General features: G+C 38.9%; 1 protein-coding gene and 1 long non-coding RNA gene across 2 annotated transcripts in view; one reads left to right on the plus strand and one right to left on the minus strand.

Annotated features, from left to right (window-relative positions):
* Window positions 1–13,097, minus strand: part of SKAP2 (src kinase associated phosphoprotein 2) — a 119,775-nt gene extending 106,678 nt beyond the window's left edge. Inside the window, exons 1-3 of the mRNA XM_083868417.1 lie at window positions 13,017–13,097; window positions 2,721–2,826; window positions 431–456 (exon numbers count right to left, since the gene is read on the minus strand). Of these exons, the coding sequence (XP_083724543.1) occupies window positions 431–456; window positions 2,721–2,826; window positions 13,017–13,065 (181 nt within the window). The 5' untranslated portion in view covers window positions 13,066–13,097. The remainder of the gene's footprint in view (window positions 1–430; window positions 457–2,720; window positions 2,827–13,016) is intronic.
* Window positions 13,098–13,666: 569 nt separating this feature from the next.
* Window positions 13,667–24,523, plus strand: LOC310916424. Its single transcript, XR_014591297.1, has 3 exons — window positions 13,667–13,910; window positions 20,598–20,757; window positions 24,206–24,523. It is a non-coding gene; the product is annotated as an uncharacterized lncRNA (long non-coding RNA).
* Window positions 24,524–26,379: the final 1,856 nt, after the last annotated feature.

Here is a 26,379-nt window from a genome sequence, read left to right on the forward strand (position 1 = left end):
TTAAAGAAACATCACTACGGAATTGAAGACTTTTGCAACGTTAAGAAAAAAGGCTGAAATAAGTAATCCCTGCTACAATTTTATCTCCTAAGCAGGCTACTGCATACATTTCCTCTGGAAAAAATAAACCCACATCGCGCGGTGTTTCGCAAGGCTGCGCTCTTGCTAATAAGCTCCACTTACACTAAATTTATAATAAATAAGCTCCATGACGAGCTCCATTATATATTAAATCCTGAGCTACGTTTCCAGACGACTCTCTCCCTGGGCGAGCGCTCTGCGCTGCGCTGGCTGCCGGCAGCGGCGGCGGCGGATGGGCGCGCTCGGGCGGCAGTTCCCCGGCAGCCGCAGCAGGGGGCGCCAGTCCCCTCGGCCTCGGGCGGCCGCGGCAGCGGGAAAACCCCGCGGTGGAAAAGGGCACGGGACTCACCTTCCTCCGGGAATCCGTGAGGATAACTGCAGAGAAAGAAGAAGAAGAAACGTCATAAAGCAACGCACACTTGCAAACCCACGGCACGAGGACATGGCACAGAACGTCAACCAGCTTTCAACAAGTTTTGTGGTTGAAACTCAGCGCTTGCAAGTTTTCCTTGAAAATTCTGAAGTCTTTGGGTTTAAGTATTTACTCAGTTTTCCTTTTGCCTTGGCAGCTGAGAGAACCCTCAGACACTTCAAGGAATACTTGAAAAAAGCCAAATCCAGACTGAGCAACCTTTTCTAGGAACATACATCTGCTCAGATATCTTAAGGTATAAAAACACCCAAAAGCATCTTTAATTTTACTAAACCTTCTAAATGTTAACAAATTTCAAAAAGTTTTGTGCACAAGTAAAACCATTAAGCATATTTTGAAATAAACCAGTAATTCAATAGGGAAAGGGGGAAAATCAATAATAGTGGGTATAGCTGCAGTAAATTTGCAGAAATCCAAATGAAAATGTATGAATAATTAACCAGAAAGATAAAAGTTAACACATGCCTAAATAAAAATTCCTTTTCAAATAAGGAGATCTCAACTTACATAATGCCTAGAAAACAAACAAACAAAAAATTATCATCCCAGAGGGAAAACATACTTTTTTATACTGTTTCTTAATAGAAAATTCTTGATACTTCAGAAACAAAATAGGATGCAGTTTGATGATACAGACAAATTATCAGGACAGAGTTATGTAGAATGGTATTCAAGAAGCATTCGTGGGCTACGAACTAACTGGCAAATAAAATGCAGCTGTCAAGATCGTCTTTAGGAACAATAAGCAGTAGTAAGGGTATTGGGTTAGTCAATAAGGAGATGCAGGCAAGAAATGAGCAGAAGAGAAAGGAATGGTCTAGAGATAAGAAACTGAGAAATGCGAACAGAGATAAAAAGGCCAGATCTAAGAAATCCAGTGTAGCAAGTGGCAGTAATAGACACAGCCCAACATGTGGGATGTTAAAATCAAAGAACACTACAATGTGCATGCATTTTGTAGCCTGCATGAAAAGCAAAACACTGTTAACAGTGAATAATATTACAGGAAATGAGGAAGGCATTAAAAATTAAAATAAGATGTGAAACCACGGGGTCACATAAATGAATAGCAAAAGATTCAGTGTCAATATGCTCATAAATGCAAGTTCCCTCCCTTTGCTATTTCATCATCAAAAAAAGGCATCAGTCAGTTAAGAAAAGTCAGTTGCACTGTACCTGCAAGTCATCTGTACGGTCACAGTTCACTCAGTAACGCAGAACAGAAAACGCAGGAAAGAACAAAAAAATAAATAAAATACTACTTTCTTAAAGAAGAGTATGAGGAGGAGCTAGTTCCCGAAGCATTTACAGCCTGAATGAAAGGAACACAGAACTTCAAATACAAGATTTTGGGACACATCTCATATCTCCCTCCAATTAGCGCCCTCACCAGATGATTGTGCTGTCCTTGAAATTATAAACAAGTTGCCACAGGGGCAGGAGCATGCCATCAATGGAATGCTTAGGAGAGATTATACAGGAGCCATCACTAGAAAAACACTATGAAAACAACCATGTGAAAGGAACAGCAAGTACTAGGCTATAAACTAGTTGATAAGAGTTGTAAGTAAAGAGATTTGTCGAAGAAAATTCTGTAGTGCAAATAAAAGTACAGCTAAATCTCTTCAGCTGAATTGCTGACTGAAATTTACACACCATAGAACTCTCTCAAATCATCCTTGATATTAAAACAAAAACACCCAGAGCCCTCTGCTCTGTCATAGCAGTTTGCTTGAACAAACTTATGATTTATAAATAATTTTCAGTTATGTTGCAGTTTTCTATTACTGAGCTAAACAACAGAATACGTAGTAAAGCAAAGTCAGCACGGAATTATGCTGTCTTACACCAGCTGAGTATAGTGATAGGAACCACATTCATATCCTCAATACATTATATTTCTCATGTTTTAATGAATCTTACCAAAGCAGAGGTGAAAGCAAGCTCAGCCCAACCAGCTTGCAATCAGGGTTCAGAATATTAGGCAATTAAAATGGGACAAATCATTCTGACCCCATTTCTTACTAGAGTGTAGCAGTTTTGAGAAGAAAAGACTTGAACCCTTACAGATTTTTTGAGAAAATCAGGACCTAGATAGATTTTTTTAAATCGTTAATACAGTTAATGTTTATTAAAAGATTACAAAAAAACCTTAAGTTATCAGCAAGTGACTTTGTAATATTTTAAAGCCATGAAGTTCACTTACCTCGCCTTAATATCCTTTATCTTCTTAAGAAGAACTTCCCTTCTTTCTTTTGCTTTCTTGGATAGATTTTCTCCTTTTAGTGTTAGGGAAACAAATGTTTCAACATCTAAATAAAGAAGAAATATAAACACACTTCAAAAAAAGACAAAATACTGCTTTAATGAGTTTGTCCTGATACTACTGTGAAAAAACCAAGAAAATTATTTTCAACCCTACTCAGAGCATTTTAACAGAGTTTTAGATTCTAAATGGGATACATTTGTTCTCTATCTACTTATGCTTAGCACAGCAAATCCTATGGTGACATTTGATTCTTGCTCACTTAATTATGCTACGTAAGTCCTAATAAATTGCAGTCCTATAGCAATTACTTTCCATCATCTAAAGTAAAAGACAAAGCTAAAACATGGAAATAGCCTTTATGCATATATTACTGCCATGTTATTTCAGAAGTTCAAGTTCCAAAGATGGTTGTGTAATTCATTACTTCAGCAGTAACACTTACCCAGATACTAATTTAGCTCGCTTACTGGTTATAGTATTTTCAAGTGTTCTCACAATGCCTCTGAAATCACTGATTGACTAAAGATTCATATCCAAAGCAATCCTGAAAACAATTATGTAGGCACAATAATCATATCAAAGGAGTCAAGCTGAACAGTGTACTATAAATTAAGCACACCTGCACTTGTAGAATCACAAAGGCTCTAGCCTGCACTGTTAAGTTTTAATTCTTACTCAGATGATACTTTTATATAGTCATATAGAAACAAAGCATTCCATAAAAGTTACCACGGTTGTTTTAATATAGCAAATATCCATTCCATAGGATAAAAAAAATGCAGTGTATTGAATTTGTGGGAGTGTAACTGCCCCAGTAGTATGCTTTCCTGATTAACAAAACAATGGCAAAAAGCAACTCTAAAAGTTTCTTATAGTTACCAATCAACATACAATTATCCCAAAAACAGAAAAGGAGAAATACAACCAAAAATCCTGCTTGTTAACATAAATATAACTGTATAGGTAACAACTGCTCATTGAATATGAGAAAGCATTTGTAGGTAACAAAACACCTTCTCACAGTGCCTGCCCACCCCCATAGACACATATATACATGTTGGCTCCCTCTGTACAGATGCAAATGCATATAGAGAGTATTATTTTAATCCTCTAACTTTTCTAATCAGATAAGACATTCCATTTTAATACAGAAACATAAATAATAGCCAATTAAGTACACAACGGTCTACCTGCAAAAGTTTACAAGAATATTTACTGCAGATTTCTTACATGAAAAACTTAATTGCCTACTTTTTCCTAAATAAAACAGAAACATAACACCCTTTGTATTACAGGCTGCAAGAAAACAAGTCAAAAGTTACCCTTTAAGAACACTAGCACAGCTATTATAAAAATGTTCTTCTCTACAAATAATTCACTAGATTATTGTTTAGATGTTTAGATTACTGTCCTCACAGAGTGTGGTAAAAATATTCTTTTTTTTTACAGTATTTTAGAGTTCTGAAGAATGATATTGATCCTCTTCTCTCCATAAGACAGAGAATCTTCCCCATTACATTTTCCAAAGCAAACCTGAATGGGAGAGACCTTCACTCAGTTCTGTGGCATTCCTTCTTTAAAAGGACAGAAGGAAAGGCACTTAACACGTATTAATGAATCCTCCAGACATACCCCCAACAGCCTCTATGCTGTACACCAAGAATGCCTACAGGGATTTTTTCCAAACCCATAGAAGAAGTACACATCTTCGTAAATTCCAATGACTGGAATTGCCAATCAAGCTGGCAGATGAGAACCCACAGAACCCAATGATACTGACCAACCATAAAACTAAGATTAAAAAAACCTGATACTTTTACTATTAAGAGCAAAAATCAAAACAGTTCAAAACAAATCAACAGTTTTTCTCTCAATGAAACATAACAGGATTTTCCAGAGACAGACTGCCTAATTAAATATTTATTTTTCCATACTTTTATATATTTATTTTTAAAATTACGTAGCAGCTTCAAAGTTCTACCTGGGCATTAATATGCAAAACTTTAGAGGAATTAGTCAAGTTTATAAATCAGGAGCAATACTTGCAGGGTAACCTTTGGACACTAATTAATCACAAAACTTGGATTCAGAAGTCTTCATTTAAACTCAGTGGCATTCTTTACTTCTTGGAAAAGTTCAACCCAGGTGAGAAATCTGCTGTCTCAGATTCTGACTGTCAAAACTTTATTCAAATACAAATGTTGAAATAACATAATTAAAGAGTATGTGGGGAAGAGAAACCAAGCTGAGTATTATAAAAAAAGGATTATCACTTCTGGCTTAAAATACACTGGATACAAAAATTTGAGGACTAACTATATTGCTGACAGATTTTGTTGTTTTCCAGAAAACCCTGGACTTCAAAAGCAGAAATAACAGAGAATTTTCAACCATGGAAAGACAGGGCAGAAGCAGATGCTCCATTTATTGTCAGTGTAAGTAGAGTTGGAGGAGAGAGGCAGAAAGAGAGCAGCATATACAAGTCTGTCATTTCTAAAGAGCAGCAGCTACAGAAAACATCTCTGGGATGGCTTCCCTCTCACATGAGTACGTGCAACAAGTTCTCTGAGCTTCGGTGTACCCACAGTCAGGGCACACTGTTCTCATCATGGAACACTAACGCTATTACTTCCATATGTCCAGAGATACCATATGGCTTCACTCATCAAAACCCCAAAATATGAAGACAGACCTGACATCCACATGATGCTAAAGAAGCAGTTTACTTGAAAATTACATTTTACTGTATCATAGATTTTTCTTATCTACTAACAATTGCACAGTATGTTATATATCTTGTTCTAATTTATTGTTATAAATCCATTCAGGATGTACCAGATGCACAAGATGAGTAACACCCTAAGCTTCTCTGGACAAGAAGCCAGTAAGTCATCTAAGTTATGATCATCTCTTCACTTCCTGTACTTCCACACTGCAGAGGAATATGGACTGCCTTAACATAAAGAAACGTTCCTGTAATTTCTCTGACCTTCCACGAAGTGATTTACATAGGAATTAGAACAGAACTTGGGACTTCAGTATGGCAGATCCAAGTTTTATACAGTAAACTTCAAAGAGAAGCAGCAAAATTCATCCATTTTTCACCACTATTCTAATCAATTACTTGCCCTCCTCCTTCCAGGATGATCCACAACTTGGTCTCTCCTGTATTAGTTTAATGCTACTCGGAACACAAACTACTACTCAGGAGCACTTCAGTGTAGACCTGTTTCATGCTTCTTGATCCATCAAGAATTTTTAAAAGGAATAAAAGGTAAATTCCAAATAAAAACCTCTTTGAACAGATTTCTGGCCTAAAAGCACTTTAACTAATCAGTTACCCCAGAGCAAAAATAAACCAAATTACATATTCCCATAATTTTTTCCTAATGAACTGAGCAGCTCTTTAGGATCACACATTGCAGAGATTTAGCTGTTCCTAGTGAAAACACCAAAAATAGAAAAAAAATTAAAAACACTAAAACAAATTAAAAAAAAACACACAGTGGAAACCAATTTAACACCTCTTTTCTTAAGCTTGTTAGACTGCTTGATAGCTTAAATAGCCATACTTGTTGTTCTGTTTCTTAAAGCTCACAATATTAAATTTGCTTGCACCATACCCCAGAGAAATTATTTGCCTACAGAAATGAACAAAAGCTACCAAACTGAAAGATCCAGTTGATACAATTGCTCTGCCAATACAGGTTACAAACTGACCAAAAAGTAAAGTCACACCTCAGTCTAACTCTGTCCACTTCAACTAGCTCATACATTTCAAAACTTAAGTGCCAATTCACAGAATAGTCAAAAGCTAAATGCTATTTTAATTTCATTTTCATCTACAGTCCTTTTACAAGGAGAAAAAAACAAGATTTATTTTGCATTTCATTGTTAAAACAGTTCATGGTTCTCTTTACTTCAATTATTATAAACAGACAACACTGCAAGATTTTAATTGTTTTAAAGTCTTTGGAGCTATTTTCTTTAATGAAGGCTGAAACCACACAGATGGGATTTTTCAAGAACATTGTAAATTTCTAGCCCAAAGCAAGTGCTGTGTTAAAGAGTGCTAAGCACAACAAATCATAGCACATTTGTTGTTTACAGGATTTAATATTGTAAATGTAAGTCACACTTAACAAACACACTTAGGACAGAACTACCTCAATTTTTTGTCAGGGTGGGCCAAGTAGACTCCCACAGAGGCACTCAAAGACTATGTGCTGGGTCTTTCTTTCCCCCCTCCTCCAGCAGATAACCAAAATGCTATCCAATCACATTATCAAGAGTTAATCACTCCATCATGGACACATCAACTGATGAGTTGACACCATTCAAATGACAAGAATCAGAAAGTGGCAGTGAGGTAGGGGCGTTTCCACGCACATGGCAGGGCCCATGGCCCAAGGAGAGCACACGGGTTTGGAAGCTGGACACACATCCATCATACGGCCACGGACACTTGCAGGGGATGAGCTGGCAGCTGTACTGCCACTCGCACAAGAAGGCAACAGCAGCTCAGCAAAGCAATTCCTGCAGCCACCAGCCTTTTCTCTCCTCCACCTCAAAGACTGAGAGAGCCAGCAGCTGGCTGTCAGCCAGAGAATTTGGGACAGCAGGCCAGAGAATTTTGGGACATAGCTGCAAGCTAGGTGCATTTATTACACACATACTGTCCAAAGGTGACCAATATTAAACAAACTGCCATGTCTCTTTCAGCTTTACACAGGCTGGCATCAGAAAGCAATTAATTAATCTGATTTCAAAGTATTCATACGATTCATTAACAGGGAACAAGCCTGAAGACAAACTATCAAGCAATATCTGTTGCTGCCTGTTCTCTTAAATAAAGAAATACTTGAGGATTTTGCTTTTGCTCTCCCCCTGACTTCACAACTATGTTTTAAACTCTCTCCAGAGTTTGCTAAATTGCCTTTTAAATATATATACACTTAATCAGAAACAGAATGCATGATGTAAAATAAAAGTGACTGAACTTCAAGATGTCTAAAAATACCACATTAATCCAGCCTAACAAGAAGGTGAGCATTCCTTTTAGTGCAAAGTCCTGGAAAGGACTGCCTTTAAAAACTGCTGTACCTTAAATCCCTAGAAGCAAGGTTATGTTGCTTTGTTGACACATACAAAGTAAGTATCATGAAAAATGTTGACGCTCAACAGTTTTATTAGTGATTTTAAAAGCAGAAGTATACACAAACTGCTAAGACTCCTCAAATGAAGTAAATTGATAAGGCATCTGTTTTAAAAGATTAAAAAAGAAAAACCATAATCAAGGACTATATATATATATAGCTATATAGCTATCTCTAATCTCATTGGATGAGTAGTTGAGCATCCTCTCTCTATATTAAAGAGGTGAGAAAAGATGAAGCTGTAACATATTAAGCATATAATGAAAAAAAACCACACCAGTACAAATCATGATCAAGTTACAAAGTGATTCCAAATGAACTATAATAAAAAATGTTAAGGATTAACCTAAAGATTTACACTGTATGCCACATTATGCTGTGTCTATTGTGGTCTGTTGACATATGATTATGAAAGAAACGTAAACCCAGTCAGATGAGAAAGATAGACTCCATGTTAATTGAAAAAGACAAACTAAGTGAATAATGAGTATATAAAAAATAGCCTATGCCATTTTTATCACCCATATATGACACTTATTCCCAAATTTATGGCAGAGACAATTGAACTATGTTTCAAATCACTGGAGGTTATTTCTTACCAGGAATCCCTCTGTGCATTTTTTTCACCTCACTGTTTCTAATCTTAGTCCATTACTATTGAAACACATACATACTACCAAAGCTGTAAATACATGTCTACTTAAAAGATGTCTACAATAATCACCATGGTTTATCTTGTACAGATGGATTCTTCAGCCAGAACTGGCACTTGTTAAAGCCTTTGAAACATGGAAATTATACTTTCAAAAAAGAGTAAAGTTTTAAACAACAGTTTTGCTTTTAAACTTAACCAATCAATAAAGAAGAGCCACACTGTACCCAGAAGGCTTTTTCTATGACAAGCATGTAAGGAGCAGGTCAAAGAACAGCTGACATGGAAAATGAAAATGAACAGTTTGTTTTTGGGGGTTTGGGGTAAATATAACCAGTGTAGTCCAAAAATAAAAGATAAGCAACTCATGCACTGGATCCAATGCCTTGTCGTTTTCTTGCCTTGCCCTTTCCTGGAAGCTATTTCCGAGGTCCAACTAAACAAGTGGCAAACAGTATTAATTTGAAGAAAATAATACGAGGAATCACACAGAAAAAGGTGATTTGGACAACATAACTAAGCATTTAAACAAACTGAATAATATCTGGGTAGAAATGATCTTTAGGGCAAGAACATTGGTTTCTATTTAGGTTTGAGGTTTTGCTTAACAGAACAAGGAAAATGGTATTAGATAACGTTCTATATAAAGTAGAGAAAATTTTATCCTATTTTCACAATGAACGTATTTGGAATTTTTAAAATACAAATACAGACAATTCAAACAAGAAATACTGCCAAGTGTGAAAGGAAAATTGAACAAAAGACAAAGCAACAGCACCCATACTACAGTCACAGGTGTCGGGAACGGGGGAAAAATATAAATTATACACATATCTAATGATCATGACACCATCAAAAGCTGTGAAAAATCAGAGAAGTCATACCTCCAACCAAATCTTTATTATTGAAAAAAAAACTCAAGAATTTTTTTTCCAGCCAAGATGACTGAAGCAACAAGTCTGGTTTACATTACAGAAGAAATAATATGCCCTTGGGGCAAGAAGCAGCCTTCAAACTCCTTCTCAGCTATGAACAAGCCAAAACTTAGTAAGGAAAAATATATGTGAGCAGGCCTCCAACAATCTACGTAACCAGAAACAATTTGAGGGGACAAAAAACCAGTAACATTCCACTCTGCCAAACACCCAAAATATCACATAAAAACGACAGAGGATGCCTTTTCAAAAGAAGAAATGGCAGAGCAGGGCTGGGCTTTCTTCACTAAATGCCATTGTCTCAAGCATCATCTGCAAATGCAGGGAAATGGGTATGGAATAAAGAAGTTACATACACTACCACACATCTCCAGGGTGTAAAGAAGGAGATAAGAGCAACAAACTTACTTTCTCCTCCTACCAAGACTTCAGCTCATGACCAGAGGACCCTGTTTCTGACTCCAGCATTTCCCTCCTACCACTTGAACAAGTCAGAGAAGACAGGATGGGATTTTGCAATCCCAATAATCCTCTGCAATAAGTCTATTGCCACACTGACCTTTCCCCTTCAACTTTACAGAAACAGCTTCCTCCTGTTTCCTACTAATGCAGTTAGCCCTCAGCTCAAGCTGTGCTTCTGCCTGGAACATTTCAGCGCCACTGATATGCAACTATAATGACCCTGCCAGCATGTGTGACAGAATTTGTTTTTGTGTTAAAGATATAATATTGTTTAGGTTCAAAGTAAAGCACTCACAAGTCGGAAAATTTCCTGTGCAACTTTAATTCATCCCCTGGTGTGTTTATTCCCATTATCGCCATGTTTAACTACAGGAGCACTTAGTATGTTTTCCAGTAGGACCCCTACTTGTTCAGCATGGTGGCTGGACATATTCCAACCATCAATCAAGGGTAAGCAGGGATAAGGAAATCCATATGATCATTCCTGCACTTGTTGCAGAAGTTGGAAATCATAGGCAAAAAGGCCAAGAAAAGGAGGAAGAGCAGAAGAGCACAGTATGTAGGAGATTTTGCACCTGTGAGGGCCTCTCTGCTACATGAACATCAGACAAAAACACAGTGCTTGTCGCTACCCATTAGCTGCATGTTCTCAACTGAAACTGATATGAAGAAGTGCCTGGCACTTGTAATGGCCACTAAATGTAGACATCCAACTCATATGATTACGTGGAGAAACCAGCACAGCACGGAGGCAGGTGAATTTGAATTCTAATTCTGTTCCACCATTGATTATTTTTTTCGACCCCAATCACATCTTGTTTATTACACTAATTTTGCCGATGGGAAAACAATGTTCCCTCATCTCAAAGAGGTGCTGGATCAATAACTGTGAGCTATTAAAATAATACATTAAGCGGCACCCTCGAAGAAGAGCATGCAGAAATTACTAACTATCTACTAATTGTGGTCTTTGTATTGTGTAACAGTTTCTTGATGAATAATAAAGATATTACAGAGTCCCCTTCCTCCTCCACTACCATACATCTTCACTACAGGAATAGTTTGAGCAAAACAAAGAAGAAGCCTACATAAAGGATTGTGTGAGATACTACCCCATCAGTGAAAGAATTGCCTATGAACTTTCACGCACTTGACTGACAACCTTCAAAAAGAGAGTTTAACACAAACTGTAAAAAGTAATGCCATATTTTCTTTTTCAAAAATAACCAGGTTATTTAATTTTAACATTGTATAACCATAATGAGGATAACAATTAAAAGATGGAAACTATTAGTTACTAGTAGTAATAATAAATATTTAAAGATCATTGGTAAATCTTTCTGTTGCCTTAACTTCAGTTCTATAGCCAGCACAAAAAGAAAATAGAAAAGCTAAAACTGCACATACTGTACAAACATTAGATACTTGCATATAAATTAGGCTGCTACTCATAGCAACTATGAAAGTACATATACAAAACCCTCTTGAGGAAAAATAGGTGTTCTTGGTTTCACTTCAAAGCACAAACTTTTCTGTCTCTCTTTCCACGGCAGACTGGATAAAGATGGGAAGGAGGAAGGAAGGACAAGTTGTGTAAATGAGGTACCACGGCTGAGAAAGAAACCACAATCTCAAATTATCCCATCTGCATCACATCCTTCCTCTCAAAAAAAAAAAAAAAAAAAATTAAAGCACCTAAAATATTGAAGAGTTTCAAGATGAGCTTCACTCAGTGAAGCTAGCAACAAAACAAACATATATGCTCTGCATCTGACCATGAGTTCCAGAATTCAGCATTGCCACAGAAAATACCAAGATTTAGAAAGGTTCTCTAAGTGTAATATTTATTTTTTTCTAAATGATTCAGAATGTATTTCATCATATGAAGTCAGGAGAAGCTTTCCTTTTTTTTTTTTTGGTGGCCTTCCTGCAAATTTTAACCACAGATGGTACGATATGCAAGTAACATAGCTAGAAACTGCAGTCAGAAAACAAGACAGTTGGCAGACGGCGAGATGTGGTGAGAGCAATGTTTCAAGCATTAGCTCTTACAATCAAAGCGCTAAAAAAAATAATAGTCTGTGAAGGTGATGAGCTGCACTAGACTCCAGCAGGTGTCCGGCCATGAGTGCTTGGCCTCAGAAGGAAGATTTCAAAAAGCATGGGTAATTCGAATGGCAAAGTTAGAGCTACACAAGTTCCTGTGGCAGAAACAGAAGTTCTCAAAAGGTTCCCACTGAAATTAAAATGGTTTCAGTATAGCAAACTTTTTGATAAAGATAAGAGAAAAGCCAACCTTTAACTATACAATGTATTTTAATTAACAACAACAACAAAAAAAATACGAGTTCTTGAAGGTAAAAGAAGCCACCCATATTCAGAATTCTGTACTATAACCTTTCACGGTGAGGAATAATCCCATTCCCACAATCCAAAGCATCCTAAGAGGGCGGACAGTCACGGTCAGAGGTGTGTGACTGACAGTGCAACACCCCAGCAATTCAGCAACCCTCTCGTCCGCTCCCCGGCGGGGAAGTTCATTACTTTTTTCCGGCCGATGGGGCAGCCGGCCCTGCCAGCACACCCGAGGGCAGAGACTTCCCCGATGGCCACACGCCCCGCAGGTGTCCGCGGGACCCCGAACCCCTCACCCCGGCCGGGGGCCCGCAGCCGAAGGCGCCCGGCGGGGAGGAGCCGGCTCCCGGGCCCGGACGGGAGCTGCGGGCGCCCCGCCGGGAGGGGAACCGGCCCGCGCCTTCCTCCCTGCGGGGAAGCGACCCGGAGCGCCGCGGCTCCCACGGACGGGCACGGGGGAGGAAGTAGCCGGGAGGAGGAACTGGGGGATGGGAGGGAGAGAACTCCCGAAGCCGTGCACTGGAAGCGATCGCCCGCGCCCGCCGCGGCTCCAGGGGCTGCTGACCCGCACGCCCCGGCTTCCCCGGCCCGTCACGCCCCCCCCGCCGGCCCGCCCCCCTCGGCCTCCCCTCCGCCCGCCCCCCGGGAAGGAAGCCCTCCCTCCTGCCCTCACCTGCCAAGAGGCTGCAGACGTCCTCGGGGACGCCGGGAGCGTCGGACATGGTGCGGGCGGCGGGGACGCGGGGGCGGCCGGCGGGCGGGCGGGGCTGGACGGCGCGGACCGGCCCGGCCCCGGCAGGGAGGAAGAGGAGGCCACGCCCCCCGGCCCCAGCGGCACGGCCGCGAGCCGCGAGGGGGCGGGGTTTATCAGCACCAGGGCGTGGTTTTCCCGCCACAGGGGCGGGGCTTGAGGCTGGGGCGGGGTTTGGCGCTACTGGGTGGAGCTTCAAGTGTCGGCGGCGGGGTTTCCCCCGTCACGCTCCCCCGCCCCTCAGCCCCGCGCATGCGCCTCATCCCCTCTGCCCCCACCGCCAATGTCCATAGGCCTCCGTGAGGGCGCTGCCTCCCACGTGACCGCTGCCGGCGCCATCCCGCGTGAGGGCACCGCGGCCCCGCCCCCGCGCCAGAAATAAACGTGGCGCTCGGCGCGGACTCTCCCGCGCCCCACCCCGCAGGGCAGGAAACGTTGGCTATTGGATAAGAGTGCCCCGAGGCCCCTCTCTGATTGGCCCATTGATTGTCCCGCCCACTAAGACAGGGGCTGGCGTCCCCCTCTCCTCCCACAGGGGCTGGAAGGGCTGGGTCTGTGGGTGTGGAGGGTGGTGTTTTGGGGATTTAATTTCTTCCAGACGTCTTTCCATCTTTCTTTCAGAGCTCGGTGCCGACCTTGTCCCTCTCGGCTTTCTGTCATTATCTGTGTCAGGGTTTAGGATGGCAGACTACAGCCCAACATCGTGCCTCTGCCAATATCCCAGTGGTTGCAGCTGGCGAAATCAAGGCATGGAACTCGAGGAAAACATTGAAGCTGTGGGAACAGGCCCGTTCGTATTGGAGTCTGTTAGCACAGGTGTGTGGGCAGCGTCAAAAAGAGATGCTGTTGCTAAGCAACACAGCTGGGCTGCTAGAAGGGCCAACTTCGCTGGAGTGTTGCTTGCGGGGCAGCTTTTGTATGTTTTTCTCACAAATCCCTAGTTGTGTGTATTTGGAGCACGTTGGTGATGTAATATACTTAGTGTAGAAATAGTCAAAGTAAACTCTTGGCATGTGTTTTTATGCCCTGGATGGTTTTGGCTGTATCTATGTTATTGCTACAGAAAATGTTTGTGTTAGAGCTGTGGTTATGTTAGCACATCTGTATATCATACCAGCGTAGGAAAAATACTAAGTAAAAGAAGTTTGCTTTATGAAATTGCAGCTTTATACCAGTGTAATTATATTAAGACTTGTGGCACAGCTGGCAGTGTGGCTGTATCAGTCACATATGAAACAGTTTCCTACTTCTGCTTGGTGTAGCTGTACCCGCTGAAGTCTGCAATGTAGACGTGGTGTTAGATTATATTGTTCTCCTGACCTCTCACATCTCTTTTAATCACATGGAGTAACTCATTTCAAATACATCTGTGTTTTCAAAGCATTGCAGCTTTATTACCTGATGTTATGGCCAGCCTGGCTGAAACTGAAGCAGTGAACTCACTGACCTGTATAATGTTGTGTAATGGTTTTTATGTTGGTTATCTAATTTCAATTCAACTATAATAAACATGCACAGGCATCTGGGTGCATATGTGTATAAATAGATCATGCCTCTTTATTTGTATAAATACCTACTACTCATCTGGTACAAGAATATGTTTGATTAATTTTTCTGTAGTTGGCAAGGAAGTCTCTTTGGGCTTATGTTAAATTACACATTTCAGATGTGCAGTCTTGGGAAGCTGCCATAAGGAATAGGAAAATAGCTTGTAACCTAATTTGCTTGCCCTTTTTCAGGTTAATCATAATCCTACTTTCTTGTGTTGACTTTATGGCACCATCCATTTCTGTTCCAGAAATGTGTCACTTGAACTCTGTTGTAGTCTTTGTTTTGAGATCATTCTCCTGATAATTTATTCCATATGTTTACCATTTGTGTAAACTTTTTCTGTGTTTCAGAACACAAGATGGGAAGAAATAACTTACCTTTATTATTTCCCATCCCCCATACTCCACTCACTCTGGCTTTTTCTGCTTACTTTTTTTGTTAAAGACCTCCTTGTTGCAGTGAAGACCAGCCCATCACATAGTCATCAAGTTTTGTGACCCAGGCCTATTTTAAGCCTTGTTAAGCTCCAGATTTACTCATAGTTCCCTAATTTTTAAATCTACCACTAATAGGAAGCATAATTCAAAACAGACTCCTTCCTGAAACAAGTCTGGCTTCAGTGCTGTTTCAGCCTGGTTTCTGAGGATTCCACAGCTTGTGCCTCATCAAAACCAGACACACCACTTTGCCTAACCAGGCCCATGGATCTGGAGTTCTTGATGTGTGGGAAGCAATGCAACAGGGAACACAGAGAAGTTTATTGTCTTTCTGTGTGGGGAGAGCTGGGAAAACAGGGAGCTCAGGAGGAACTGAGTCTACCTGGATCTGCAGAGAGCCTACAGCAGTGCAGCTGTGGGAAGAATAAACTTTCCCATTCAGGAGCAGCATCATTACTGCCTTGCTTCCCTGAAAAAATGTGATATATCTGGTTTACTGGGAAATCCAGAATTTTTCCCTTAAATGTTCCATGCTTCTGCAGCCATGCTTTTAAAATTGAGATTCTAGGAGATGACTGAAAAAGGACCTGTGTGCAGCTGCTGCTTGTTGTGTACATGTCCTTTAGTAGAAAATTAATTCAATTACAGTGCATGCTCCCTGCACTGATCCCTGCACTATTTCACACAGGCAGCAGCAGCCTTGCTGGGGATACTCTGTGTTCTCATCTGCTGGCCCTGTTGGCTGTCTGTCTTCTTTTACTGGACTCCGAACAAAACAGCTAGTCAATAGTCAGAATATTTGTATTTTTTTAATTAATTACATTGAACAGTAGTTGGCAAAGATTTCTGGTATGCACATAGAGCTGTTAAATGGAAGGAGCACTGACTTTGTTTACAGAATTGATTTCTTTTTTTGCACAAAAAACTGTGTTTCAAAAAAATCAGGAAATTATCTTATTGAATGACAGTGCTCTAAATACGGCACCCCCATATGCCTTTTGACTGTGGTTGCTGCACTGAAGAAAAGCAGAGGTGCCTCTTACAGTGGAAAAGCAGATTCAAATCCTTTTTTCTCTGGCGAAACATCATTAGCGGTTTCTTAGGATTTGCTGCTATTATTCAAGTTTAAATTATTTCCTCACATGCAAAGATGCTTTCAGAACCTCACGACAGTTGCTTTGAGAATAAGTTTACACATTAACTTTGAAACATAAAGAAGAGCTAATACTTCATGTAACAACTCATTATGATGTTGTGTATCTTCTTCTATTCAGAATCTATCTCCATGAAAGCTTCCTATTTTGCTGTCCTCTTATAGGCATTTTATACAGAAACAAAAACCTTGAGGCAATCAAATATTGTTTGCACAGTTGGGTTGCATTGACTGTACTATGCTAGAATGTGGAAACATAGCCTTGCATTTAGAATTTAGCCTATGTAATTCAGCCCATCAAACATGAGCTGAACACACTCTTCAGTTTATGGGGTGATCACAGATGGAACTAAAATGTACCCCACAAGACTGTAAAAATTTTGAACACCAGGTGTGTGTTTTTTTGTTAGTTTGTATTCTGAAAAATTGCTACAGTGACTTTTTTTTCTGCAGTTGGGAGGCTTTGGTGTCACTGTTTAGTGTTCTGAGTTGTAAAACTGATGCACTTTGCTTCATGATGGTAAGTACTGTCTACTTCATGTAGGTAGGTACTGTCTTCCCAGGTCAGTACTGTCTTGCTCTAAATGTCTCTTCCTCTATTTTAAGATCTCAGTTTGAGTAATTCCCAACTCCCAGGTTTAAAAACACATCTCAAAAAACAGAACTCATTCCCTTCTGTCTTCATGTTTTCCTAGCTATACAACCACAGAAAGGTGCTGAACTGAAAAACTGTAAAAACTGTCCCCTAGATAATTCGTTATATGCTATATCCTAACTACCCACTCAGCTTTCAGAGCTATTGGGTTTGATGCTGAAGTCTTCAGCTTTCCGAATATGGAGGGAGCAACAAGGGCAGAGCTTTTAATTTTTGTACTTGACTATTTTCCAGCAATGCCTAATTTTACCTAAGAATTACCTCTGCAAAGAAAGATTGGTATTTCTGTTATCAAAACTATAGGTTAATTAATATAATTTTGAGGTTTTCTATTACATATTGTGGGAAACATTTTTGCATGAGGATTTTTTACCTGAGCATCTATTGGGATTATTCAATATTTTATTAGACAAAAAATATTCTGTGTCTCATCAAGTTCAATGTCTTATTTTAAAAAAATATTAAGAAAGCTCCTATCAGATAAAAGCTTTAGGGTTTCAATAAGATCCTGTTTTGAGGTGATTTTCCAGCTGGATTGATTCAAATGGAACATCCTGAAAGTTAGTTTTGGCACTGGTATGAGATTTCAGTCATACATTTTTTCTCATAAAAGTCTGTGAAAGCAAGCCAAAGATAACTCCCCAAGTGTTACAGAAGAAGATTTCTGTTGCTTATCATGCAAATAGTGCCAGTGAAATCTGGAGACAACCAGATGAGTAAGGGGTTGTGGGATTTCAGCTCATACTAAATCCATTTGTTCTTGTTTGTATCTCACCCTTCGTTCTTCAACATCTGAAATGCAGAAGAAGTAAAGACTCTTCCTCTACCTGTTTCTCCTCTTCAGGATGTACAGAGATGTCCTGGTGGGTCTTTCTGCAGATGAGTATGGTTTTAGGAAGTGGAGAGGGAAGCTCTCTTTGACTGGAGTTAATAATTAGATCTCATGTAAACTTTTCTTAACCCCCTGTGCAATCTTGATATCTAATGAATAATTTGGAACCACAAAGATTCTTAATAACACTGCAGTGAGTAAACATGCTAAAACATCATCTTCCTTTCTCCAGAAATAAAATCTAAACCTCATCATTCTTTGAGAGGTAGATTTAATAGTGAGGAACTATGTAGTCTCTAATCTAAATTAGTGTTCTTTCTAGTTCTTTTTGCCTCTGATTAACTATGATATAAGGCATTGGGTCCTATTTTAAACAAATTATACCATAGGTAATGGAATTAATGAAGTCTACTTTTCCTTGCATTTCTGTATGAAGAGCCTATATCCTTTTCCTATTGCAATGGAATGGGTTCTATCTGATCAGTTCTACTCCTGTGCCATAAGGCAGTTGCCATCACCTGAGCTGTTGCCCTGATTTTTCTTCTCCGTGCCTCTTCCTCCATCCCTGAGGAAGGGACAGCATTTTTCTATGACCAGTTTGGAGGGATTCCTCTGTGTTTTGGACTGTCAGGAAACTTCTGCTCATTGACTACCCTGCAAACCAAAGAGAATAGATACCCACTGAGCCCAGCTGACTCTTTCCTGCAATAGTGTCATTAGCCTGGCTCTCCACTCTTCATCCAGAAGCTGATTTTTAAGAAATTTTTAAGAAGGTAGTATCTGAAGACTGTATCTACTAAATACAGCAATCAGATTTTCAGGAGAAATCAATAGGTAGAAAAGTGTCCTTCTGTAATCAAGCAAAAACTGTTACTTTGGAGACATAGAGGTAAATTTGACAATAATTAGCAGAAGCCTTGAGGCACAGGCAGCTTAAGTGTGCCTGTGTTTTGTGATTATCAGGGCAATTCCATTTTTAAATTTCCCTCTTCTGTATATTGTAGAAGGTACAGTAACGGGGGGTGGGGGCAGGGAGAGGTGGTGGAAGAGAGTTTCAAGAGTTGCAAAACTTTTCTGTGTAATGCTACGTTTTCTTTCACAGGGGAAATAAAACAGTCAGTTTTAAAGTGGAACTGAATCAGAATCTGAACACAGTTTGTGCATTAAGCTACAGAATACAGGCTCACAGCCTCTAAACTTCCAGTCTTTAAACTGAAATAAAGAACTTTCTAAACAAGTGGTATTACTCAGAGATACACCAAGCCTTCAACTAAATTAGTGAAGTAGTAAGCTAAGAGTTAAAAAATAAGCTGTTGTGTTATTTTTATTTTTAAAAAGTCAAAGTGCACTGTAGAAGAGTGCTTCCATCAGCCTAAAAAAATTAATATATGACAGATTATTGTCTAACTAACAAGAAGAGGACTAAATGTTGCATCATATGCATAGGCATCAGCTCTCTATTTTTTTAAAACAATTGCAAATGAATTTTTCTTTTAATGTGCTTAACCCAGTGTTTTTCCTTGCAGCACTCCTAGCTTTTTTTTTTTTTCCTACTCTTGTGATTGCCACAAAGAGTAACAAATCTGTAAAGTATCATAAAATCTAAAATCAAATATTTTTAATTGTCTGCATTCGGCATTGTTTCTGGGAAACAGATGAAAGTCTTCAGGCTTCATATAGAAAGGACTGGTCCAAGTGAGGCAGATATATAGGCTTATTTCTTGCCATGCAAACTCATTTTCTCTACGAGATGAACATCAATTACCTTATTTAAAGTGATACATAGATATGTAAAACATCATGCCAAATAAGAAGCATTTGTTTTCTCCACTAGTAATTGCATTTGATTTCACTTTATTTAAGTGCTCAACTGATAAGCTTCACCTCAATGGATTTAGTTTACATGTGAACTATTATTTTGTAAAATAGAGAACCTTGAAAAACTCCTGATGCAAATACACTTTATTTATAAAGTGTCTTCTGGGATATCACATGACTTACAGCGAAAATACCCAATTAATAAAATAGCTTTTCTCAGCAAGTATTTCTACAATAATGTCCATAAAGTACAGTGTGCCTGGCTAAAAGTATTCCGGGACAATCACAGCAATATGCTAAAGAGGACAAGCAGACTTCAAGCCAATATTTGTCTCACTTTTTTTTTCCTTCTTAATTTAATAAAAAGCTCTGAATACAGAGACTGATGGGTTTTCAAGTTCTGACTGACAGGTTTTCAATTGATCTTGATGTTTTATAGCTCCCAATGCTTGGGTAACTAAGCACCTTACAAACCCAACCAAAACAGAAACCTTAGGAGGTAAAGAGGGGTTATTACCGCCAGGCTGTAGAAACAGTGCCCAGAAGGAGAAGTGGCGTTGCCAGACTTCTGTCTTCTAGACAGGGGAAGTATGTGGCAGCATGTGGAGATCAGATCACAGAAATCCTAAACAAGCACATCCACTGCTGGGCCATACCACCACTCCAGCAGGCCAGTGTAATCCTTCAGCTGTCACTGGCTCACTATAAGATCATTTAATTCATGTCCTTTCTGTGAGAAGTTTAATGTATAGAGTCCTTATATTTCTGCAGTCCCAGAGTGTGCATTTTGGGGCTACCTTACATCCCCAGCAGCTGGCACAAATGCAATCCTTTTTGCTTGGCAGAACTGCCTCTATCACTGTTTTTGCAGCTTCTTATCTTACCCAGGCATGAGCGTGGTGCTAACATTATAGCTGCTGTTAGCTGCTTAAAAGCTAAAATGTTAGAAGGAGACAGATCTGGTTTACGTTTAATTTAAGAAATCAAAGCACTTTACGTAAGTCTGCTTCCACAGGATTGTGTTTGCTTTCACTGACATTTGTATGGATCTTCCCAGACGTCTATCTCCTGGCTTCAACCATGATGTGAAGAAGCACCTCAGCCTCATCTCCCATCTATCTTTGCTGTTCCCTGCAAGGCTACTGATGCGAAAACCAGTTCTGTAGTGTCTGCTGAGTAAACGTCTCCATGATGTATAAATCATATTCATCCATAAGGTATGGAACTTTTGTGCCTAAATCTAACACTGCTAAGCATTAAAGATTCAACATCCTAGACCTAGTCACTGACAAATAAAAGAAAACCAGGCCAGGGCACAGAAGGCAGTCTCAGGGCTTCCCAATCAGCTGCTTGATTTTACCTAATGCACTGATCTATCTTACCCTTTCCTACTTAAAAGTTTATCAATGCAATTATTCCTAATGAAAATATTAAATATGGTGCCAAACTCATGAGCCAGAGGGCTGTTTTTTCAAGTTTTTCATTACCTGCTAAGTAAATTAATTAATGCAAATGAAACTCTAGTGTTGTAAAACGACATCCTATTCTAATTGAAGACAATGGCAAAACTGCCATTGACCTCCGTGGGAACAGGTTCAGGCCCATAACTTTCATACAGCCTACATTAAGTGACATAATCAGAAATACTGTCTTCTCCCATTAAAATGAGATATAGATACAGCATGACAAGTAGCAGCACGGGGACTCTTCTGATGACTGTAATTAGAGGTTTTTAATGACAGGTTAGGTATGTTTAATATGCAATTCCACATTGCTGTTATACTATCAGATTCTAATCAGGATCTTTACATATAGCATAACTGAATTCAGAGGCAGATGAATGTTTCCAATATTTCAAATTCAGCAGTTTTGCTGATTTAGCACCTTCTAAAGCATGCACCATGTGGTGAACAAACACTGTGAGCAAAGATGTTTTCCTCTGAGGTTTGCCAGGGATTTAAAATTTTAACACTTTCCTGCTCTACTTACAGATACAAAAGTGTTTTTGTGCAGATACAAAGAGCTGTGCAATCATTCTAATAGATATAATTTCATTATCTCTGAGGAATTTAGGTGTGGAGCCAACTCCATGTATTAGCTAATAACCAATCCATTACTTGATTAACTCACTTAAATGAAGAAAGCTTATTATCCATAGATTTGTCTGCTTGGAATTAAGTCATAACAAGATATTGAAAATATATTTTTTCAGGTTTCAATATCTTATGCCAGATCTCAATCATTGTGCCAGATCTCAATGAAATCTTCTGAAGAATAATAACATGCCTTAAAAATAGCAGATGCTATAAACACATAAAAACAATATAAAAATAACCCAAGGCACCACTAATTAAGCATGAGTCAGTGCTTCCAGTAAACTCATGGCAACTGCAAGCAATAGGAAAAGAATTGTCTATCTCAAAGCATTGCCAGCTTCGTGCAGAAACTTAATCCAAAGGATTTGAATGTCTCATGTATTTGGGATTGCCAGTTCATATCCATATATACAGTTGCCTTCTCTTGGGATTTTTCTTTCTTCCCCCAGCTTATCTGTAGCTTCTTCAGAAAGTCGTCACCACCTCATACAGTAATATTTAGAAATTATTATATGAGCTGGTATGTTTCTTTTCTTTCCATAGTGTTTGGAATGTATTTTGGCCAGGAAGCCTGGAGCTAAATACTGTCAGTCATAAGCCATGCCAGGGATTCTTGGAAACACCTGCACCTTGCAGTTATGCAAATGCCTTTGAGATATGTCAGAACACTGTTTATTTGCACCATACCAACCGCATGTCATCTGAATTAATTTTCACATTCCTGTCCTGATGGGACATGGCTCGGAATATAAAATTTGACACATGTGGTTAAAGAGGTATTGATGCTTTGCCAAAATTATGCAACAGATCTTTACTAGCCAGCAATATGATTAAACTAAGTTATCTTTGTGAGTTACATATTAACAGCACCAGTGCACAGATAGGTATATTCTTTCTCAGAGATGCATTAAGAGGTGAGTCCAATAGTAATGTGAATGTGGTGAGAGTCAAGGATACAGCAGTACTAGAGTAGTATCACAGTCTTGAATAAATGAAACACATCAATGCTTCCCAGCACTGTTCTGCATGACAGCAAACACCTTGGGGTGAAAACCCCTGTGGACATGTTCTTCACTCCTTTTTCAGCAAAATCAGATCACTTGGAGAGCAGAAATTAAGTGGAAGAAACCTTTTTCACTTGTAGTCCTTCAAAGCATCATTAACTTTTTCTTTAAAAGATTCAGTAACATAACAGTAGCAGCTTAGAGATGATTCAGACTATATCACCTGTACCTTAGGAAGGCTGCAGCAAGATTTGTTAATCTCCTGTGTTGTGGCTTCATGAACATAGATCTGAAGGCTGTATTACTCAAAAGATTGTCCTTTTTCTCTCAATCTCTGTCTCCTCCATATTTAGTTTTCTTTTGGTTTTGTGACACTAGCTAAGTAAGGGACTCTGTAGATGGCTTATCTGAAAGCAGGACTGGGAGAGGAGAATCTGATCTGCACACTTTTGTCATGTTTCATGCCATATATTTATCTAAAAAGGGCGGGGATGGCATACTGGTAGGCATAATGCTTTTATCACACAAATTGCTAGCTGCATCTGTCAGTTTTTTATAAAAGAAAACAAATAATGGTGTCGAGCTCAACACTTACTTCTACATGTTCCTAAATCAGAGAGGAAAGTTGAGGACATAGATGATGATTTGTTTTCACTGCAAGGAATATCTGAGTATGTCTGGGTATTGCTTGCAAAAGTATACCACTTCTGAGGGATGTGGGAAGCCCCACCAGCCCAGTAGCCTCTCTGGACTGGAGAAGCTATCAAGTAAGGGACTCCAGATCACATGGGTCCTGTGAGTGCACAGAAGAGCAAACAGGTAGTTACCTTTGATCTATTCTTTTACAGAATATTTTGCCTTCTTTCTGAATAAGTTGAGCACTGGGTCTACTAAAACAGTTTTTGTCTTGTGGTTGATTTCTGAGGGAGGTTTTTTGTAGTCTGGCATGTATGAAAGATCCTGCTGTTTTCAGTGTGGATTCTCTTAGGTCTTAAAACTTTTGAACTCACTACTTCAGCCTCTCTACAGAATTTATAGAACCTCCTCTCCTATTCATCTTCGTATTTTCATGAACTTTTCGATAATTTAAATGTCTGAGAAACATTTGCTCATTTCTAATGAGGTTTAAACCAAAAAATTTCCAAGACAGTGTTGGGTACATATGTAGGTATATATAAATAAATGCATAGCACCTAAACCACCATTTTCTTGGATGGCTGAGTTAAAATTACATGTTATGGATAGTAGCTGCCTGCAGGAATCGATGTCCAGTTCCATGTTTGAAGCTGCACATATTCTCCCTAATTATAATAAAAATGTTACCTGTTTTTGTTACAGCTTCTGCCTGACCATATTTTTATGTGCCTATGGCAAGGAAAATATTGTTTCCATTCCAATTGGCATAATGAGAAAATGCGTTTAATGTGTTGGCTTTAACACAGTATTTATCAGAACATTATCCTTTGAAATTGTCAGTTTATGGCATGATAATTAGATCTGGTACTTGAAACCTGTCAACTAAAAGCAAGCTTTCTTCAATAATCGTATTCTTTTTCACTTCACAGGTGGGGCCTAATAAAGTGAACTGCTAAAAAGTATTGAGGCAGGAGGAGGCTTGGCATTTCAGTCAGTGCAACGAAGACTGCATCCCAAGAAATTGTTCATACTGTTTTTCCGTATATAAGCCTTCTTCATGAGTAAATCCTCTCCCTTACAACTGGAAGGCAGAAGACTATTGAGCAATAAAAGATGGAGGGAATGAACATGATCGTGTTCATTAAGTAATAATTAATACACATATGGGTAATAGCTAAAAATTAATAGGAAATCTTAAATATTTACTTTTGGTGCAGTATCTTTCGTTGAATGAGTCTGGTTTGGCCTATCCTGCAAAGCTGATTATGTCCCAGCTCACAAGAAAAAGACCTTTTTAATGTATGTTCCCTAAGCACTAAGATAAACTCTGAGAAGTAATAGGTGAAGTGTTATTCCACCTCTGGAAATGAGAAGGTTAAAAGTTAATCAATTCTAAAATAAAATCCGTGGAGCAGCTGTTTCAAACGAGGGCATTGCACTACTGACAATGATGAGAGTTAAGGTAGTTAGCCTGAAAATTATAAAATTATTTCCAAATATTAATTTGCTTAATAAATTGTTCCAATAAATAATGTTTAGACAAAACATGGTGAAAGAAAGCCTTCTTGAAGATGTTAAGACTTTCACAAATTTAACTAATTTATTCCTTAATTCTAAATAGTAGGACTAAAGAATATTACTGATTTTTTCCTACTGATACATGGTTTTTAACATCACATCTTATTCTAAATTTTGTGACTTGGGGTATAATGCACATTTGATAGGCTGATGCTACAATACATGAAGTATGTTTTCCTTTTATTCATTTTTCTGAAACAAAAATATTAGAACTCTGAAGACTGGCAACATGGCATGTAATCTAAATTCCTTGCAATTTCTGTAGTATTTTTAAAAGGATGTATGCATTGACTCACTCTACATTTTAGGTTTAAATGATTGCCACAGTGAAGGTTCACTTTAAAAATGGGATTAGGCAACTTTGGTGACATTGACTTACAACAAAAATTAGGCTCTTAAGTCCTGAAAATACATTTGAAAAAAGTCTGAGCCCATGCAACACTGATGGCAGCAACTGCTTGCTACTTTTAAAAATCTCAGTCTAAATTTGAATGAGTGCCTAAGTAAACATTCAGAACTTGGTTCATAACCTAAACTATGGGAAATCTGTCCTGAAAAACACCAGGGGTTTTGCCTACTAATATGCCCAAAGGTGTGCCTGGAGTCATTAGGGAACAAAGACCTGTCTGAGAAACATTATGAAGATTAATAACTATGCATACAAGATTGGAAAGGAGCAAGCAGAGGGCATATTGCTTATTGCCTGTATCTATCTGGGACTGGGATGAAAAAATAAATCAAATCCAGAAAGGTTTTCAAAGAGGTTTTAGAAAAAATTAAGAGTTGTAGCAGGGCAAGTGTGGTCCCAGTATAAAAACAACTAACTTTCTTCCTACCTTCTAGAACATTTGAGAGAAATAAGAACTTCTCTGAAAAGGAGGCTGATGGTAAGATACAGATGCAATATTATCATATTCATTTCAGTAACTGAATTTTTCCTTGCTGAGATAACTGAGAAGTTTCCATTTTGAATGTTTATGCATATAAGATGATGAGATGCATTAGAATAGGTTATCTGGATTTTGGCCATCTTGTTTCTTAAACAAATAAATTTTATTAGACAATTCCCACTTTGGGAATATTTGACATACCTATGTGTAAAGAGAAAACCTAGAAGAAGGCTCATAGCCTTCTTGTGTCTTTATCCCATTGACATATAAGACACTAGACAATAAATAAATTAAGCAATACTTTGTTCTTACATCTAGAAAATAAGCAGTTACCACATATGCCTGCAGTATGGTGTGAGAAAGTGGAGTATCTTGGGAATTACTACAGAGAAGAGTTGAATTTCATGTTCCAACACATGATACCCTCTCACGTGGCTCATCTCTTGTTTGGAAGACTTAGCCCTCTGGGATGTACAGTAGGACTCCTGGAATAGAAAGGGAAAGAAGGAGATGTATGGATATAAAGTCAGACATGGATTGCACTTACTTGGCTTGAACTCTTAAAAATTACTCAGGTCGGAAGTAACAAGATAGAGGGAAATTGATTCAATCAGTTTTAAAGCCGTTTTCATGAG

This window comes from Zosterops lateralis (assembly GCF_965231275.1).
Source record: "Zosterops lateralis genome assembly, chromosome: 1".
In the NCBI taxonomy this organism is placed as follows: Eukaryota; Metazoa; Chordata; class Aves; order Passeriformes; family Zosteropidae; genus Zosterops; species Zosterops lateralis.